This window comes from Crotalus tigris, unplaced genomic scaffold, assembly GCF_016545835.1.
Source record: "Crotalus tigris isolate CLP2741 ecotype Arizona unplaced genomic scaffold, ASM1654583v1 scf7180000019478.12717781048:2074007, whole genome shotgun sequence".
NCBI classification, from domain to species: Eukaryota; Metazoa; Chordata; class Lepidosauria; order Squamata; family Viperidae; genus Crotalus; species Crotalus tigris.
This window is the reverse complement of record NW_024097560.1, coordinates 1,129,300-1,146,897: the sequence shown is the minus strand read 5'-3', so window position 1 is coordinate 1,146,897 and position 17,598 is coordinate 1,129,300. Positions and strand designations below refer to the sequence as shown.

The window sequence follows — 17,598 nt, the reverse complement described above, 5'->3', positions numbered from 1 at the left end:
CGATGTTGTTTCTTACGGGGGGACTGTGATGTTTGGTCTCTTCAGGGCTGATTTTTTATGACACGAAAGTGACCGTCTTGAACCGTGTGCTCAACGCCACAGTGCAAAGAACCGTTGATCATGCAGCCCCAGAGATCACCTTGGACCCCCTCGAAATCGTGGGAGGTACTTCAGGGGAAGCCCCCCACTCTTCTCCGTTTCTCCTGAGCTGGGTGGGATCGTCAGAATTTCACAGCCGTGGATGGCCGTTTTCAGCCTGCGTTTTCTTTCCGTTCCTCTCCCACAGGAGAGATTCGTTCTTCAGAAAATTCCTATTTCTGCCAGGCTGCCCGGCAACTGGCTTGCGTTCCCTCATCGCAGCTCTGTGTGAAATTGGCCAGTGGAGGAGACCCCACTTACGCCTTCAACATCCGCTTCACCGGCGAGGAGGTTCACGGCACAAGTAAGCCGCCGGCTGGGAGGTCAAAAGGCTGGCAGGAACTGCTTGAACATTTCAGCAGCGACGCGGGCCTCACTTGTTCTCTCAGCATAAGCGCTTATTTCTTTCTCCTTCTTAATGTATAAAATGGCCTCTTGTATATTCCCCAGTTAATCTCAACAGCCCTGTAAAATACGGTGGGCTCAAAATCATGCAAAAAATGGCTGGTGGATGAGTTGAGTAAGTTGCTCAGAAAGCCGAGGCTCAGCTGGTCAATGAAGTCCATTCCCCAGTGGGGAACCACGTCTGGCTTCTAGATTCATCTTCTTGGCCATTGTAGGAACGGAATATCAGATGAAAGGAACGCTTTGTGACCAGTGTCCTCCACGTGTCTTCCAGGTGGATCTTTCCGTCACTTTCTTTGGCAGGTCTGTAAGGAGCTTCAGAGTACGTTGCTGTCCCTCCTTTTGCTCTGTCCAAGCTCGGCAGTCAACAAGAACAAGGTACGCCAGCGGGTGCCCAGGGCCGACGGAGCCCCAAGGCTCTTCGTGAAACTGCGGCCAGTTGGCAGCAGCCAGGACGCTCGTTCCCAGCCTCGCTGGCGCAGAGGAGCCAAAAGGCTTTCCACAGCACCGGGCATGAGAGTCTTGCCAGTCAGCCAAGCAAGCCATGATTCCTCAGGAGACGGGGGCTTTCGAACCCATGCTGCCTTTCCTCCCCAGGGCAAGTACATCTTGACACCCAGCCCCATCAGCTACGGGGAGGAACAGCTGCTGCACTTCTTTGGGCAACTCCTAGGCATTGCCATTCGGGCTGATGTCCCTCTGCCCCTGGATCTCCTGCCCTCCTTCTGGAAGATCTTGGTAGGAGAACCGCTGGAGCCAGATGTGGACCTCCAGGAGGCTGACGTGCTAACCTACAATTACGTCAAAAAATTTGAAAATGTAAGTCTTTTGCGGTGGCGGATCCTCTTGCCCAGCCTTGATGGGGTGTTGTAAAACCTTCAAAATAAAGTTTAAATTCATGTAGGATTGTTTTTGGGTTAATTGCCCATTTAGCCCATTCATCAGCTTAGTCATCAATTGCCAGGCCTCTCAGTCTTCAGGAGCAGAAGGGAGAAATAAATTAAAAAGCCCACTTCGTGGTTTCAGTTGGCTTTGCCCTGGAGCGCTTTGATTCATGAACACACTTTCACGTAGGCCGAATTCACACTTGCTCGCAGCGTCCTTGTCCTAGTGAAGAAATGTTTTGTCTCTGCCGTCTTAGCTGAACGACGAAACCGAGCTGGAAGCTGTGTGTGCTGAGATCGCCTCCCAGCACGTCGCAATGGAGAGCCCGGACAGTCCCAACAAGCCCAGCTGCAAGTTCACCTACGTGGCCATGACCGGAGAGGAGGTGGAGCTGTGTGCCCGGGGCAGGCACATCCCTGTGGTGTGAGTAGCAGAAGCTCCGTGGCGGAGGGCAGCCTGTGAGCCAAAGGTGCCTGAAGCGGGTCCGAAGGAGGCCTGACACGTGGGTCTCGGCTCTCTTAGCCTCCCTTTATGGCTTACGACGGGTAGGACGCGCTCCCTCCGCTGGAAGGCGGCAGAGGGGGAGGGAGAAGCAGGAGTGTCCCGTGGGAGACGAGCCAAGCAGGGCTTCCTGCCCTGAGACAACGAGTCTCTTCACGGGTCCCTGAACGCATTTTTCTTTTTAGGTGGGAGAACAAGGATGTCTACGCCACGGCCATCCGGAATCTGAGGTTACACGAGTTGCAGACTCCAGAGTGTGTGATGGCTGTGAGAGCTGGCTTGGCCTCGATTATCCCCTTGCAGGTTTTGACCTTGCTGACTCCCCTGGAGATGGAACTGAGAACTTGTGGGCTCCCCTACATCAACCTGGAGTTCCTCAAGGTAATTTGAGGGCTTCCAACCTGAGGGAAGGCAGGAGGCCTGCGAAAACCGGGGAGCCTTTGGGAAGACCCTGCTTTCACGCCCTTCAGAAGACGGCGGCTGCCCGTCCCCCTTTTTCCCCGTTCGTCTTTTGTCGCTGCAAGTTAGTAGCAGGGCAGTCGAGACCAGAACTAGAACTAGCTTAGATGAAGACCCTAGTAGAGAATGCTCAAGTCCGCCCAAGTGGAATAAAAAGAAAAAACAGATTCGGGAGCCCCAGGTGATCCAGAGTCTGTTGAGGGTATCTTAAGTCTTACACATGAACTAGCTTCCCTTCCTTGCCATCCACAGGCACACACATGTCTCCTTGTCTTTCCCCCTTGGCCATCCACAGGCACACACCATGTACCAAGTGGGGCTGATGGAGACCGACCAGCATATTGAATTCTTCTGGGGAGCCTTGGAGATGTTTACCCAGGAGGAGCTCTGCAAATTCATCAAGTTTGCCTGCAACCAGGAGCGCATCCCCTTCACCTGTCCCTGCAAGGATGGAGGTCCAGACACAGCCCATGTGCCGCCCTACCCCATGAAAATTGCACCCCCGGATGGCACGGCAGGTACGGTTGTTTCCTGGCACAGAAATGAGGGGAAGAGGGTCTTTCGGCAGAAACGAAACATGGCTGAGCCAAACAGTGGGGTTACTTCAGGGGGATTAATGGGCCCAGTGTTGGTTTGGCCTTCCTAACAGTTAAGGAAGGGGGAGTTAACTCCTGCTTGGTGCAGAAGGCCAGCGTGACTTTGGTTCACTTTGTTCTTCCTTGGCATTGTAATTTGAAACACAACTTGGCCGGCTGTTTCATCCTTGAGTAGCACACTTATCTGTAATCCGATAGCAGAGGGGGGGGGGGAATAAGAGTCAGAGTTGTGTCTAACGATCCTTCGGAAAAGCAAAGCTTCCTTCTAGCAGGCTGACTCTCCCTCCCTCCCTCCTCCCTCTCCTTCCTTCCTTCCTTCCTTCCTTCCTTCCTTCCTTCCTTCCTTCCTTCCTTCCTTCCTTCCTTCCTTCCTTCCTTCCTTCCTTCCTTCTTTCCCAGGCTCCCCAGATTCACGGTATATCCGTGTGGAGACCTGCATGTTCATGATCAAGCTCCCCCAGTATTCTTCATTGGAGATCATGCTGGAAAAACTCCGGTACGCCATCCACTATCGGGAGGACCCTCTCAGCGGTTGATCTGCTCCCCTTCAAGGGTGGGCCCTTCAGAGGACGCGTCTGAGAAGTCCAGCCACGACCAGGCAAGAGCAGGAGGTGAACTTGGTCCTCCCCTTCGTTCTTGCGACAACCTTCATGGAAGACTCCCGCTTCCTCTTTGCAGACTCCTGGGATGGATGGAATTTGCTGCTGCTGCTGCTGCCTTGCAGAAAAGTTAGTCCGGGGAGCGATGTTTGCAATCCTGGCGGATCCCCCCCCCCCGTCTCATCCTCATCGGGAAGGAGCTCACGGCCGAGGGGATTTCCGGGGATCGGCTGTGCGAGGGGGAGATCCTCTGCCACCATTTCTGAGTGCGGCAGTAAAGCTGCCACACTTCTTTTCGGTGATTGGGGCACAACGTAACTCACTGGAGAAGAACTGGCATTTCCCACTTTCTGCCAGGCTCAGGAGGGGGTAACTTCACACATTCCACTGTTAGGGTGATAAACAACGATCACTTCCCGATTGCTCAAAGCCTAAATTGTGAGAGTCTAAAGTTGGGTGGGGGGATTGCCTGTCTCGCTGCTGATCACCCACTTTATCGGCTCGGACCCAGCTGGCCTCAAAGGTTCCACCCTGCACTCAGAAATGGTCCTCCCGAGATCCCCGTTCGCACGTTGCCTTTAGAGAGGCAGATCCCGGGCTCCTCCTTAGCAAAGACCGAACGGATCCGCCTGGCTTTCTGATTTTTATTTCAATGGAAGGGTTTCCAAGGGAACTCTGCAGACTGACACAACGGTAGCACCGGTGTGCCCGGCAGATGCGCCCCGGCTTTGAATGACACACCACGCACGCACGGGGGCGTCTTTTGAGTAGCATCAAACATCTAACAAAAATAGTGTCAGATCAAGCCATTTGGGGTCCCTCACTTTCCAACTCAAGACCCCAAAGGCCTCAGAGGGCCCCGCTTGGCTGGGTGCCGTCTGAGAGATGTCAACGGCCGCACTCCCAGCTCGCCTCCTTCCCCGCAGAAGCCGGGATGTCGCCAGCTGTCCTCTAAACGGAATGGTTTTGCTCGTCCGTAGGCACGGAGGAGCTGTATTTATTGTATATTTCTGTGAATACTGTTAATTATTTGGCCTGAGTGACGTGCGGATGGAGGTTGGGGATGATTGGGAAGATGCGTGACTGTTTTTAGGGCAAGGGGCCAAGGGGGGAGGGCTCCATCGCCTCCCTTGCGCAGTCATCCCTCTGGCCCACCTTCCGGCAGAGGTGCCCCCCCTCCCGTTTTCAGGCTAAGGAGAGGCGATATGGTGCATTTATTAGCGCTCAGGAGAAAAACACAGGGACTTTTAACTTTGTTCCACCCACAAAAGATCAACTGTCCTGTTTTCCAGAGATTGGGCGGGGGGCTTTTCTCCCGAGGGGGCTTCTTGTTCAAATACCTCACAGATACCTTTCAGCTGCCACATTGGTGGATGCTCCCTCTCCCTCCCAGAGACCACCAAGGTATCCAGAGTAACCGCATTTTGGCCCCAAATGTGTGTGCTGTAAAGTGACTTGATGTATATTTATTCCAATTATTTATGGTTGCATTTAAGAAAACAAATGGTCTTCTTATGGTGTTTACCCCCCACTCACTGTAAATGGAGCTTCGGGGGGGGGGCGCGCAGGAAGTTGTGTGTCCAGATCCGACACCTTCCCTCTGCACGGTGGATTCCTTTGCAAGCACAGGTCGGGGCAAGCTGGAGGAAGTTGTTAAGGAGGAGTGAGCAAAGTGTGAGAAAGAAACAGGCCGGAAGGTCCAGAGCCCGTCAGATCACTTTTGGTTCGCTCTGCGGCTGCTGCTGCTGCTTGAGGGCTAAAGCCCGGCTGCCCCTTCCTTCGGGATCTGGGACTGTGAGTCTTCTTCCTTTTAACTTGAATAGTTGTTCTGAATGTAAAAAGCTGTTCCTGAAGACAGCGGAGAACACGGAGGCATTTCAGTTTAAGCTCACGTTCGGTATCCATTTTCCTATTTATTATCCACGATGAACCCATGGAGGTGCTTTTGGGGCAGGGAGGAAGCCTCTTGGGCCAGAAGCCCTGCGGAAGAGGCCGAGCTCCTTCGGATGAGGACCCCCAGACAGGCTGCCTGCTCCAGCTCACTCTGGGATGGGTTTATTGCACTGTACGTTTTCTTTTTTAATTTATATTTACTTAAGCAAACGTGTAAATATTTTGTAAAAAAGAGAAAAGTGAGCCAAGGGCTGCCCCTTTCTCGGTCAAGGAGGACTCCGTGTTTCCTTCTGCCCAAGGAAGACCGGCTGCCCAGCTGACAAGGCTTCTTTGCCGTTGTTTTGTTAATTTATTCTCCACTTTTCACCCCTCGATCCTACCACAACGGTCCCCCCCCAGAACTGTTGCCTCTTCTCAATATTTAAAAAAAAAAAAAAAAACCACCACCGCAGCTTGTCTCTGTAAACATACCCAACAGCCCTCTGCCCTTGGAAAGGACCCTGCAAGGTTGGCTCCACTTGTTTTAAGAATTCTTTGGCTTTTTCTTGTATTTAATAAATGCTTACATTTGGTGGAAGTGTCCATGAAACAGCTTTGTTCTTGGCCTGGCCTTGGGAGCCAGTGGGGAGTGGGCAGAGGAGGGAATGAAATAAGGGGGGGGGGCTCACTGGAAGGGGAGACAGGACAATTAACTGGAGGGCCTGCAGCGGCCCCCATCTGCTTCTGCTTTGGGCTGGGGTCACACCAAACCGATTATTTTGGTGGCATGTTGCATGAGCCTAGTTAATGAATGGCCTGGAGATAAATAGAGGTTTGACTAATAGATACAAACTTTATTATAAGAAATTCAAAAGTCTCCACACACACACAAACACCCCTCCCCTCCGGCTCCTCGCACTCAGAGCGCCAGTTTCAGCTTTTAAGGCCGTGCGTCTGAACCGCAAGAGGAGCCCCCCCCCCCGGAGGGGGAGATTTCCCTCTTTTCACGTTGACTGAAAAACTGGACTGGGAGGGAGAAGAAAGAGGCAGCTGAGGGCAGAGAGGAAAAACTCCTAGCAGCAAAGGTACCAAACTCGGCGATTGCTAGCCTTTTTATTCCTTAGGCATTTGGGAAGGGGGGGTGGGTGGGGGTTTCTCTACACTTGAAAAAGAGGAAGGGTCTGAGCCCCCCCCCCGAGGGCCCTGAAGTGATTCGGGTCTCAAGCAGAAAGCAGTGGGGCCGAGGCCCCCCCCCTCGACCAGCATCAAAACATTGCACAACTGACAAAGCAACCATGGGGTCCTCCTGCTGCAGCCACGTCTGTGAGCTGAAGGGTGGACTGCCAGCCCCGCAGCTCCTGTGGGAATCGCGTCACGAAACCGAGTCCTTGTGCCAGAAGGGAGGCAAGAGAAGGTGGCCCCGAACGCTTCCCCCTCATTCGCTGTCGGGATCGGCCGACTTCACTTGCCGCGGTCTTGCCTGCAGGGAGGAAAGCCAGAGGCTCTGCTCAGGAAGGGGAGAGGCCGGGCCGGAATCGGACGTTTCGGGGAAAGAAAGCGACTCTCTCGTCTCCTGCCCCTGCGAGACCTGGAGGCAGGACAGGAGCCCTTCAAAGCCCTCGGAGGGCTGAGGAGGATTCCTGGAGACAAGACCCTGGATTTCTTCACCTCGTGATTCAGAGAGGAAGAGTTTAAGTTGACCGACAGAGAAAGGCACCTCCAAGTACGCAGCTGAGGAAAATCACAGACAGCAAGAAGGGTTGACATCAAGTGTAAACGGGGCCGTGGTTGAGACAGAGGGCGTATTACCTAAGCGCAGACTTTTCTGGATACGGGATGTTTCATTGAGAGGAAGGTTGATTCAGATTTTGCAAAAGGCTCACCTTTTATTGCAGAATTTGGCTTTTAAAACCTTGCCCAAGAGGCCATCGGCCAAGTGCAGCCCTTACCTTGGAGTTATTGAAGTGGGGCGGACCTGCAGGACTTTGTCCTCCTTCCTGTCTTATACTGAGAGAGAGAGAGAGGAAAAAACCCAGAGGGATAGTTGAAGAACAAAACTTTTCTTTAAGATTGTTTTAAAATCCCCCCCCCCCAAAACAGCTGCCTGTTCCAGTTAGACCAGAAGGCAAAAAAGGAGAGGTTCCCTCCCACCCCCTCAACAAGGAGCAGCCCAGATTTGCACCCATCATCACCATCAAGACGATCCTAATTCAACCGTAAACTGAAACTTGGAAAGCTGGTTTGTGACTCTGGAAATGCTACCTTGGGCGAGTCGGAACCGCCGTCGAGAAGCTCGGAACGTAGCTGCTGGGAAGGAAGTCCGGGGAGGAGTATCTGGCAGGCAGAGGGGTGGCCACTGGGTCACTCGGCCCTTGGCCTGGGGGGGTCCTCCCTTCGCCATCTCCCAGATTCCTGGGCTTCCTTCCCTTGGAAAGAGCCACCGGATCCTCCCTCCGGTTGTTGGGAGCGGCCAGCTGGGTGCGCCTGGCAGGCACCTGGGAGTGACTCCCGTGAGCAGGCGGACAAGGCTTCTTCTGCTTGAGCTGCTCCAGGTACTGAGACGAGAGCTCACCTGGCGCAGGAGGGAGAGAGGGAAGGCGCCTCAGGGACGAGGAGGGAAAGAGAAGCGCACAGAGGACACCAAATGGCCCTCCCTGCCCACTTCCCCAGTTTGGAGGAGGAGGAGGGAGACACCCCTTTGCTCAAGACCACCACCCTCTGCGGAAGCCCAGAAGAGTCGCATCTGCTCTGCAGAGCCCCCAGTTTGGGGTCCAGCAAGACTCAGCCGGGGGATACCTTGGTGCCGGATGCGCCTTCTGGGGAGATCTGGAGACTCGGTTCCCACAGAGCTTTCCACAACTGGAGCCTCCGACTGCGCAGGCGTTCTTCCGCTTGAGGGGGCGGTTGCTGGGCGCAAATCACACTGGTCCTGGGTTGAGGGGAAGGGCTGCCTGTCACTGCCCCTTTAGGGAAGCCAGTCACTCCCCTCCCCCAATCCCTGAGCCAAGGGGCTTCGTGGCTGTCTGTACCTGGTGGTGGAACAGGATCTCTTCCTCCAGCTGGACTCCACAGAACTCGCAAGGGAGCAGAAGGCTGTCCTGGATGCCAGGCTGGAAAGGGAAGCTCTCTCCGCTGCCCCTCGAACGACTGCCGGGCAGCTCTCCCCACAGGCTGCTGAGACAGTCTGTCGGCGGGACCAGGTTGCTCCTCTTGCTGAAGGAGGCCAAGGCACTTGCTGGGTTGCAGCCCGTCTGATGAGCGGGGCAGAGAAAGAAGCAAAGCGTTCTCTTCAAACTGCCCCAGAGGGCAGAGCTGAACAGAGGGTGATGTTCCCATAGCCCCTCTTCCTCGTCAGCTTCCCCCCCTCTCGGCCCCAGAAAATGAGGCAGCCCACCTGGTGAAGGATCAGGTCTTCCTCAGGGTACAGCTCCTCACAGAATTCGCAAGGCAGCCGGGTCTCCGCTGAAGGATAAGAGAGAGACAGTTGCACAACTCACTAGGTTACAACCATCGAGCCTCCATCTCCCCCTTCAAAATTCTCCTCGGCCACATTCCCCAGGTGCTCACATAGACGACTCCTTTGCCAAATATAGGGAACCACCCGGTGTTACTTGCTTAGGTTTACGCTGCTCTTCAGTCAAAAAAACAACCCACCACCACCCCAGAGCAACTTAAGAGTGGGCCAGGGTCCCTGGCGCTCTCCCTATAGCACGTCCATTCCTGTCCCTCGATAACAGCAACGTACTTTTGGGCCTGTCCAGAATGTCAGCTGCCACCAGCGAATCCTGAGAGAGGCCACTGGAGTTCTTTGCTTGGCTACTGTGATCAGCTGGGCCGGTCTGGGGGGGACAGATGTTCTTCCAGAGTTCTCTGTGGGCCTCTGCCACATTGGGCTGAACCAAGCTATTCTCGTGCTGCAAGCTGAGCGCCAGCAGGTAATCGAAGTTGTAGTCCGACTCTCCATCCGCAGGCAGCGGGGTGGCTCTCTTCTCCAAAGGAGCTTCAGGGAACAAACACCGAAGAAGAGCATGAACAGCAAACCTGCAACACTTCACCCCAGTACTGCTGTGCAGCAACACAAACACAAATATGCAGAGTTGCTTCCAAAGCCTCTGGAGAGAGAGAATCCCCACACTTAGTTCAAGAGGTGTATTTAGAAGAGTGGCATTTTTCTGAGCCCTTGAGGAGAAAAAGGTCAGTTTTCTTTCAAGGCCTTTACCTCGATTCTGATCTGGCCGGGATGGGCCTCGATTTCTCCAACTGGATTCCCTGGGCAGCTGATTGCCCGAGACCCAACTGTGCCGCTGGCTCTCCAGGAACCTGTTGCCCCTCAGTGGCGACTCTCCAGTGGAATCTGGCCTCAGGAGGTAGTCGCTGATGGTCTGAATGTTTCGCAAAGGGGCCTCGGAGTTGAAGCAAGGCTGCACCTGGACGCCTGGCTCTCCCCCGGCCTTCTTCCAACAGTCGACGGGATGCGTTTTCAGTTCTCGCAGCATTATGTTGCGGTTGCATCTGCCGCATCGCTCGGTCCGGGCACCGCAATAATCTTCGTGGTCCTGGAGCTTGCAGAAAGCGAGCTCAATGTCACAGTGCTGACATGCAACAGGCCGCAAGGGACACTCCAAAGCCTGTGAGAAGAAGGCAGAAATGGCTCGTCACCCGAACGTACGTGGTGAGTGCAAAATTTTATGCACCGTTTCAGGAATATATTCCAGCACTTTACAGTGATTTTTTTTTTTGCCCCTTAAAATATTTCACTGGGCAAAATCGGGCAATGATTAGCTTACTCACTACATGATCCTGTAAGAGACCTCTGTCCATTCTCATGCTGCATTTGCAGATAATCTAGGATTTGAAAGAAATACAGATCAGACTCAAGCCTGCAGAATGAGGTCTGTCTCAGCTAGAGAAGGCGCCAGGGCCCAGCGGAAGAGGGGGAGGCAGCCGGCCTTTGTCACCTGTGCGTGCTCTTGCTCCCGATGAGTCCTCATTTCCGCCTTCGGGAAGGACTCTTTGCAGATGGGGCAGATCCCGATATTCCGGCTACAGTGAATCTCATGGATGGTGTAGTTTGCCAGAGGGATGTCTTTTTGGCTGTAAGGGGCACAAGGACAGGGCGCGTGTTCGTTTTTTAAAGGGTACTGGGACAAGCAGAAACTCTTGCAAAACCCTGTTGCCCTCTTTTTAACCCAACTCCCTTCCGCTATCCAAAAATGCACATACACACACAAAATTGACCGGGAACGAAAGCGTTCAACTCCCGGCCCGTACCAATTGTTGCACAGTTGAGTTTCGCTTTCTTTTCCTGCCATAGCAGCCATCTCTCCCTGCTGTTCCGGGAACCTTTAAAAAAATGATGTTTTTTCTTGACGTTTCGTAGCGGGCTTACTCATTCTGCCCCTGCTCGGAGGTTCTCCTTCACCCACAACTTCCCCGCCGTCGCCAGCGGGCTCCCTCCCTTCCGGCTCCCGGGGCCCAGGCCCAGACACGGGGCAGCCCAGGGGCGCCGCCCAGCGCAAGACCGCCGCTCTTTCCCGCCCCCCCCCGCTACGGACTTCAGCCCGTTGTCCGGCCGGTTCTGGAACGCCGCCGGGCGCTCTTGGCCCGAACGCGGCCGGTCCTCGCTGCCCCCCCCCGCCCCTCGGCCAAGGGACCGTTCTGCCCCTCCCCCGCCGCACCTTCAGGATCGGCGCAAAGAGGAGCCGCTTCTCCGCCTGGAAATCCCGGGTCTCCTTACCCAAAGCGCCCCTCCCGAGATCCCTTCGCGGAGATCTTGCCGGCTTCGGCCTCCCTCCGCTCAACGGACCTGGAGAGCGAGAACGAGGCTTTGGCGCCGTTTGTCTGCCCGTCTTTCCGCCAGGATCGCCGGTTGTTGGAAAGCCGGGCTCGCCCCAACACGCCTCCCTCCGCTGGAGGCGCCGCCGGGGCCACTTCCGGGAGCCGCAGCGCTCCTCTGCGGGGGGAGGACGGCAACCCCCTCCCGTGTCCCTGGCCGGCCTCCAGGACGGATCGAGGAAGGGAGCCGGGGGGGGGGCTGCCGCAGCTGGCCTGCCCCGCAGGGCTGTTGTGAAGAGGGAAGCCCTTCGCCCCCCTCAACCGGCGGAGGGTCTCCACTCCCCCCTGCTCCCGAATGCAAAGGGCTGGGAAAGCCGCCCCCGGCTCCGGAGATCCCTTCTCCGCCGCCCGCGCCTCCCTCTACTCTGCCAGCCGCAACCGGACCCGGCACCGCCTCGGCCCCGCCGAGCCCGCCCTCCGCGTCGCGATTGGTCGCCGTTGAAGGCCGCCCACATCCGACTGGCCGGCGACTCTAACGAGCGCCTCACCCCATTGGCCCGCCAGCCTCTGGGCAAAGAAGCGCCCGCCTCCTTCCCCGCCCTTCGCCTGGGCCGTCGGCCTCTGCGCGTCACGCGGGACGTCAGGCGAGCAGGCCACGCCCCCGCTCCCCCCCGCCCGGGCGCTGGACAACGCAAGGGGCTCCCGGCGGCGACGCCCCCTGCCGGCCAGCCGGTTCCAGGGCGCAGCCCGGAGCCCCGTTCGCCCCCCCCCGGCCTCGAAAGGTGGATGGATGTCAACTCCCCGGATCCCCCCCGTCAGCCCAAGGCCGCCCTGCTCAGATCCGGCTCCCATCATCCCCGGCCGATTCTTCCTTTCTCTCTCTCTCCCCCCGCAGACCCCGTCCTCTGCCGCACCATAGTCCCCGCGTCTCCACCACCGCCGCCTTGGCCCCAACACTACCGACCGGATGCCCAGTCCACGAATTCCCGACCTCCGTCTACCTCCCTCCTACGAACGGGCTGCAGAGGGTCCACGAGACGGCTAGCCCGGGTTGCCCGCCCGGGGAAGGAGGTTCTGTTCCAGTCTTTCGAGCAGATCGCCAGGAAGGGAGAGCGTCCTGAGTCAAGGTCGCCCATTCATAAATCGGTTACGTGGCTACACAGATACGCATCATCTATCGCACAATTCCCTTTCGGGGTAAGCAACGTGATGCAAAGGGCAAGAATGCGTAAGCAGAGAAAATTAGAGTCCGCGCTACCCATTTACTTCCTAGATGGGGGTTACTTGGGCAGCAGCAGGCTTTTAAAATAGCCTAGAATAGAATAGAGCTGGAAGAGACCTTGGAGGTCTTCTAGTCCAGCCCCCTGCTCAAGCAGGAAACTCTGTACCATCTCAGACAAGTGACTGTCCAGTCTCTTCTTAAAAACCTCCAGTGATGGAGCACCCACGATTTCTGAAGGCAAGCAGTTCCCTCTGGTTAATGGTCCTCACTAGTCTCTAGATTAGACATCACCTACATAGAAAAGCTCGAATTTGGGTTAAAAATGGCCGGGGGGGGGAGAGGGGGGCGTCCGGCCCACTGGCAACCTGACTTTACTTACTGCTAGGGAGCGAGGTTGCACATGGCCCCTCTTCTGCTCTGTTCCGAGCCAGGATCTCTTCCCTATGCCTTCTCTCTTACTACAAGAGCTTCTCACAGAAGGCTCAATCCTGCCATTTCAGGACAGCAAGGCAAACAGCTCAGGGGCTGAAAATAAGCCTCATTCATGCTTAAAATCACGGAGGTTCTGAGTAGGTGCCCAAAATAAACAACACTCATCCATATCTATAAGACTATATATAAGTGTGCAGAATTCCTGTTCTGACATCAACATATAGCAGTTCTGACTCTTCAACTATATCTGTGAGAGGAACAAGACAACCCAAAGCAGAGATGCAACTATTCAAAAAAAGAATCAATGTTAGCTAAATGACAGCAAACAATGAAAACAAGCAGGTAGCTTCTTCTGTCTTTTGAACCAGCAAATCAGGGGAAAGCGCGAACGCAGTCCCCCACTACCACAAATTATGCAGTCGAGTTTCCCGCATTTGGGGAAATCGCAGGGGTCAGCACACCCGGAGTGCAATGGATGAGCCTCACCCTGGGAAAACCACCTTCGTGATCATGGTGTCTCCCCTGCCAGGTAAGTATGAGTTGGGAGGGCCCGGCTGCCTCCCTGCCCCTCCTCGCCTCTGCCCCCAACCCCACGGTGACTCCCCCGGAGAATTTCCAGCAAGCTCAGGAAGGCTCAGCCGAGATCCTGCCTCTCCCGTTTGCTTGCACAGAGTGTTGGGGTACTATGAGAGCTTGGATTTGCACCCCGTTTTTCATCCCACAATGCTTTGCAATACATATATTTGCATGCGTGCTTGCGTCACTAAGTCACGCTAAGGCACAATAAAGAAAAGGGGAGGGGATGTCACTAGGATTCCTTCTTTGTAGCCTGCAGGAAATCTGGTCCACATTCTGACTAGCAGCAGTATCCTTCTCAACTGGGCACGTGTTACTTTTTGATCACATTAGAGTGTAACCTGATCACTCCTAAACAACTCTGTTCTTTTGGATTATTATGTTTTCTCACAGAGGCATTTCAGTACAGGACTGCTTACGTAAGAGGAAAATGAACTGAAACCAGCTAGCATTTCTCTTTGATCTTCAAAGAACTATCACTTCGGACACTCAAAGACCCGTTCTCTTATCAATACACGCTATTTTGTCACAGAGTCCAACAGAGCCCCGGGAGATCCTTCAACAGGCAGCTCCATTTATCAGGTGAGTGGAAAGTCTGTGTCCAAAATGTTCAGAAATAGAACACAGACACGTCTGCCCCCCCTTTTCACACCCTTTTGGATTCCTTTATCTCTAGCTAAAAATATTAAGAGGTCTAGTGCAATTATATTTATGCCACTTTTCTTCTAGAATTCTCATACAGCCATGCAAGGATTAAAGCAACAGAATAACTTAAAAGACTGAAGACCTGAAAGGGAAAAGTAGAGAACACAGAACCCCATCAAGACACACTACTTTGCATCTGAAATATCTAGAATGTTTTCTTCTTGAAACATAAATGATCTAAGATTAATGCTTGCATTATAATCTATCAGTAGCCCAGTCTCTTCCCCTGGTCATCATTACTTCCCCTTGGATGACAAAGATACTAAAAGTCTTCGTGCATTTATTATTTTACTTCCCAACTAAGCATAAATTTAAATCTACTTTCAACTCCAAGTGGGATTCCTACTTGATAAGGATAACATATACAATCAGTAAACAAACACTCAAAAGTGTTTTCTGTACTGGAATAACAAATGAAACAACATGCACAAGAAACCAAATTCTCTTTTCTGTCTTTTGAACCAGCAAATCAGGGGAAAGCGCGAACGCAGTCCCCCACTACCACAAATTATGCAGTCGAGTTTCCCGCATTTGGGGAAATCGCAGGGGTCAGCACACCCGGAGTGCAATGGATGAGCCTCACCCTGGGAAAACCACCTTCATGATCATGGTGTCTCCCCTGCCAGGTAAGTATGAGTTGGGAGGGCCCGACTGCCTCCCAGCCCCTCCTCGCCTCTGCCCCCAACCCCACGGTGACTCACCTGGAGAATTTCCAGCAAGCTCAGGAAGGCTCAGCCGAGATCCTGCTTCTCCCCAGTTTGCTTGCACAGAGTGTTGGGATACTTTGAGAGCTCGGATTGCATCCCGTTTTTTGATCCCACAATTCCTTCACAGGCCATCATTTGCATGTCTATCTGCGTCCTTTTGCAATCGTCACTCCTCTGGCATGTAAGCTGGCTTTCTATTGGTGCTCCTGGAGGGCAAGGAGGGACCGTCGAGATCTCTTGACGTGCTCCGATTCGGCAGAGAACTTCACTTCCTCTTCTTCCCTCTGGAACAAAATTGGTTGTACAAATCGCAAGTTAAACAAATGTCACTTTTGAAATATTTTACTTCTATTCACTGCTCAGTGAATTTTTTAATCAACACAATATTGTGCAACACAATCATTTGCTTAGTTGGTTTCTTCTCCAAGAAAGAAGGAACTGTTGCTATTAACAACTTCTGCTGGGTTTTCTATTTTTTTAAACTGCAGACTGAGTCTGACAAAAAGTATTTGGTGAGAATTTATGCACACCTTCTTATTCTTCCTTTTTTGCTCCAGTTCTCCAATTTCCCTAGCTGCTGAAAAATTATGCAAAGGTTCTTGAGGCATGAAATTACAGAGACTAGCTCTTTCACAAATCTTTAGGAAAACTAGGCAGACATTGCAGGGAAGGAACTATCACCATCTTAAGGTTCCATCACTTTTCCATGCAACTCGTGAAACACACAATAAACAAGAAATTATAGATACAACTTCTCTGTCTTTTGAACCAGCAAATCAGGGGAAAGCGCGAACGCAGTCCCCCACTACCACAAATTATGCAGTCGAGTTTCCCGCATTTGGGGAAATCGCAGGGGTCAGCACACCCGGAGTGCAATGGATGAGCCTCACCCTGGGAAAACCACCTTCGTGACCATGGTGTCTCCCCTGCCAGGTAAGTATGAGTTGGGAGGGCCCGGCTGCCTCCCTGCCCCTCCTCGCCTCTGCCCCCAACCCCACGGTGACCGTAGCTCGGCACCTTCCAGTCCTGCAGAACAGACATAATCATGATGTAATCATAGAGCAGACTCTTGCTGATTGGGATCCAAGAAGGAAATCCCTCTCCTGCCCCCATTCTCCTCCTCCTCCCCATTTGCTACCACAATGCTGTGTTGCAGATCATCTGCATATATCCCTACCCACTTTAGCCTTGCTTAGTCTTCTATCTGAGTCGCCTTTCAGCATGAACAATGCCTCTGTCCAGGGAGGTCTTATAATATCCTTTATGTTTTAAGCGTCTGAATGCATTTTTTAAAGGTCTGGGTGGAAACGATGACCTGCTTGCACATTTCAAGGCTTTTATATTTTATGTTTTGGTGAAAATTTTCCTGCTGTATCAAAAGCTCCAGTCCATACTGAGGCCAGCTTGTTGTTGTTGTTGTTGTTAATTGCGAAGTCGTGTCCGACCCATCGCGACCCCATGGACAACATTCCTCCAGGTCTTCCTGTCCTCTACCATCTTCTGGAGTCCACTGCTTGATGTTTTCACTGCACCCCCGATTGACCCTCTCCTCTGAAACCTTTGGAGGCCAGACAAGATCTCAGCGCTGTTTCTCAACTTTGGACATTTTAAATTGCACGAACTTTAACTCCCAGAGTTTAAGGCTGATAAACACTGAGTGTCCAAATTATTAAATTCATATGGTCATTTTACTGGGCTGCCAGGTCATCTTACCTATCTGTTGCACAGGAGAAATCCTAGCTTGGACTTTATAGGGATGCACTGAGGAAGATCAACTGAAACAGGTTCTGAAAACACAAAAGCAAACTCAAATTAGTGATACCTCTCAGTTCCTAACCAGGTGGCAAGCTTAATTCAGTAGTTCTATAATTGTTTTCCTGCCAGACAAGACAGTCCTTTAACCTCAAAGAAAAAAAAATCAGCTCATGTACATAATTTGCAGGAGATGGATAAAAAGAAACTGCCCGTGCAAATCTCAAAAGGAATCCAAAGAAAAAATCTTTCTGTTTGGCAGATTTATCCTAATAAAGGATTTTTCTCTCACTGTGGTGACCTGGGATCCAACTGTGAATGTGAAGGGCAAGACACACACCACAAAAAGCAGGATCTCCTAATACAGAGACTTGTGCTCACCCTTCAACATGAAACACTACAAAAACCCGAATGGCCAGGCCACATCTCTGAATCTTCTGTTGAATTCAGTTGTCAAAAGTTATACCACTTTGGAAGTATTTATCAGGGCAGGCCCATTTCTCATCAGAGCTTTTCACACAGTTTGGACTTATTCAGATTTCCTGCCCAGGAATTTGTTTATTTATCACATTTAAGCCCCACCTTTCCTGCAGGAACTGAAGAAAAGGTTGGGCTGCTGCCAAATTTGAACTTGGTTCTCCCCAATCCCAACATATGAAGCACGATGGCAGGTGGGGCTTTTTTTCTGCCAGAAAACCATGGGGGGGGGGGAAACCTGCTTTATTTTTGCTGTCAATCCTAGGCACAGAACTAGAAAGGATTTGAAAGTCCTATTTTATATGCTGTCTATTTAGCCCAGGACTAGCCTAACCTGACAATCTGGGATAATCCCGTACAGAATCAAATGAGAAGTTGGTAGCTTTTGAATATATTGCTATTAGCTGAATAATAGTAATAACAATGCTCAAAGGTTGAGATGACAGCTTCTAATAGGTGCAAATTTAAGAGTTGGTGGTTTTTATAAATATTACTAT

General features: G+C 52.6%; 2 protein-coding genes, 1 long non-coding RNA gene and 3 other non-coding genes across 15 annotated transcripts in view; 2 read left to right on the top strand and 4 right to left on the bottom strand.

The window, feature by feature from the left end:
- HECTD4 (HECT domain E3 ubiquitin protein ligase 4) overlaps nt 1-6,048 on the top strand; it is a 44,939-nt gene extending 38,891 nt beyond the window's left edge. For all 3 annotated transcript variants that reach the window (XM_039362483.1, XM_039362482.1, XM_039362481.1), the window contains exons 69-76: nt 46-165; nt 287-442; nt 818-921; nt 1,141-1,362; nt 1,685-1,851; nt 2,115-2,310; nt 2,684-2,906; nt 3,384-6,048. In XM_039362483.1, the coding sequence (XP_039218417.1) occupies nt 46-165; nt 287-442; nt 818-921; nt 1,141-1,362; nt 1,685-1,851; nt 2,115-2,310; nt 2,684-2,906; nt 3,384-3,520 (1,325 nt within the window). In that variant the 3' untranslated portion in view covers nt 3,521-6,048. The remainder of the gene's footprint in view (nt 1-45; nt 166-286; nt 443-817; nt 922-1,140; nt 1,363-1,684; nt 1,852-2,114; nt 2,311-2,683; nt 2,907-3,383) is intronic.
- A 236-nt stretch (nt 6,049-6,284) lies between these two features.
- TRAFD1 (TRAF-type zinc finger domain containing 1) lies at nt 6,285-15,003 on the bottom strand. 7 transcript variants are annotated; one of them, XM_039362492.1, is made up of 13 exons: nt 14,867-15,003; nt 11,134-11,261; nt 10,727-10,798; nt 10,414-10,549; nt 10,247-10,300; nt 9,675-10,083; nt 9,201-9,455; nt 8,850-8,917; nt 8,485-8,706; nt 8,252-8,384; nt 7,718-8,027; nt 7,405-7,462; nt 6,285-6,935 (listed from the first exon to the last, which is right to left on the bottom strand). In XM_039362492.1, exons 3-13 carry the CDS (start codon nt 10,774-10,776, stop codon nt 6,891-6,893), a joined length of 1,740 nt encoding a protein of 579 aa, XP_039218426.1. In that variant the 5' UTR covers nt 10,777-10,798; nt 11,134-11,261; nt 14,867-15,003; the 3' UTR covers nt 6,285-6,890. The 7 variants fall into 7 exon arrangements, with proteins under 7 accessions (XP_039218426.1, XP_039218420.1, XP_039218423.1 ...); XM_039362486.1 differs by having other exon boundaries at nt 6,285-7,462; XM_039362489.1 differs by having other exon boundaries at nt 6,285-7,462; nt 11,193-11,261.
- Nucleotides 13,258-13,421, bottom strand: LOC120316811. Its single transcript, XR_005559061.1, has one exon. It is a non-coding gene; the product is annotated as a U1 spliceosomal RNA (small nuclear RNA).
- On the top strand, nt 13,907-16,563 carry LOC120316673. 2 transcript variants are annotated; one of them, XR_005559034.1, is made up of 3 exons: nt 13,907-14,042; nt 14,190-14,791; nt 15,000-16,563. It is a non-coding gene; the product is annotated as an uncharacterized LOC120316673 (long non-coding RNA). The 2 variants fall into 2 exon arrangements; XR_005559033.1 differs by having other exon boundaries at nt 13,908-14,042; nt 14,631-14,791.
- LOC120316810 lies at nt 14,636-14,799 on the bottom strand. The gene has a single exon (XR_005559060.1). It is a non-coding gene; the product is annotated as a U1 spliceosomal RNA (small nuclear RNA).
- Nucleotides 15,650-15,813, bottom strand: LOC120316812. The gene has a single exon (XR_005559062.1). It is a non-coding gene; the product is annotated as a U1 spliceosomal RNA (small nuclear RNA).
- Nucleotides 16,564-17,598: the final 1,035 nt, after the last annotated feature.

Bases quoted from the DNA above. Each gene is read 5' to 3' on its own strand.
- TRAFD1 (XM_039362486.1), bottom strand. From the start codon at position 10,776: ATGGCTGCTATGGCAGGAAAAGAAAGCGAAACTCAACTGTGCAACAAT. The intron at 10,550-10,726 runs GTACGGGCCGGG...TGCCCCTTACAG, and splicing joins ACTCAACTGTGCAACAATTG to CCAAAAAGACATCCCTCTGG. The intron at 9,456-9,674 runs GTAAAGGCCTTG...TGTTCCCTGAAG, and splicing joins CCGGCCAGATCAGAATCGAG to CTCCTTTGGAGAAGAGAGCC.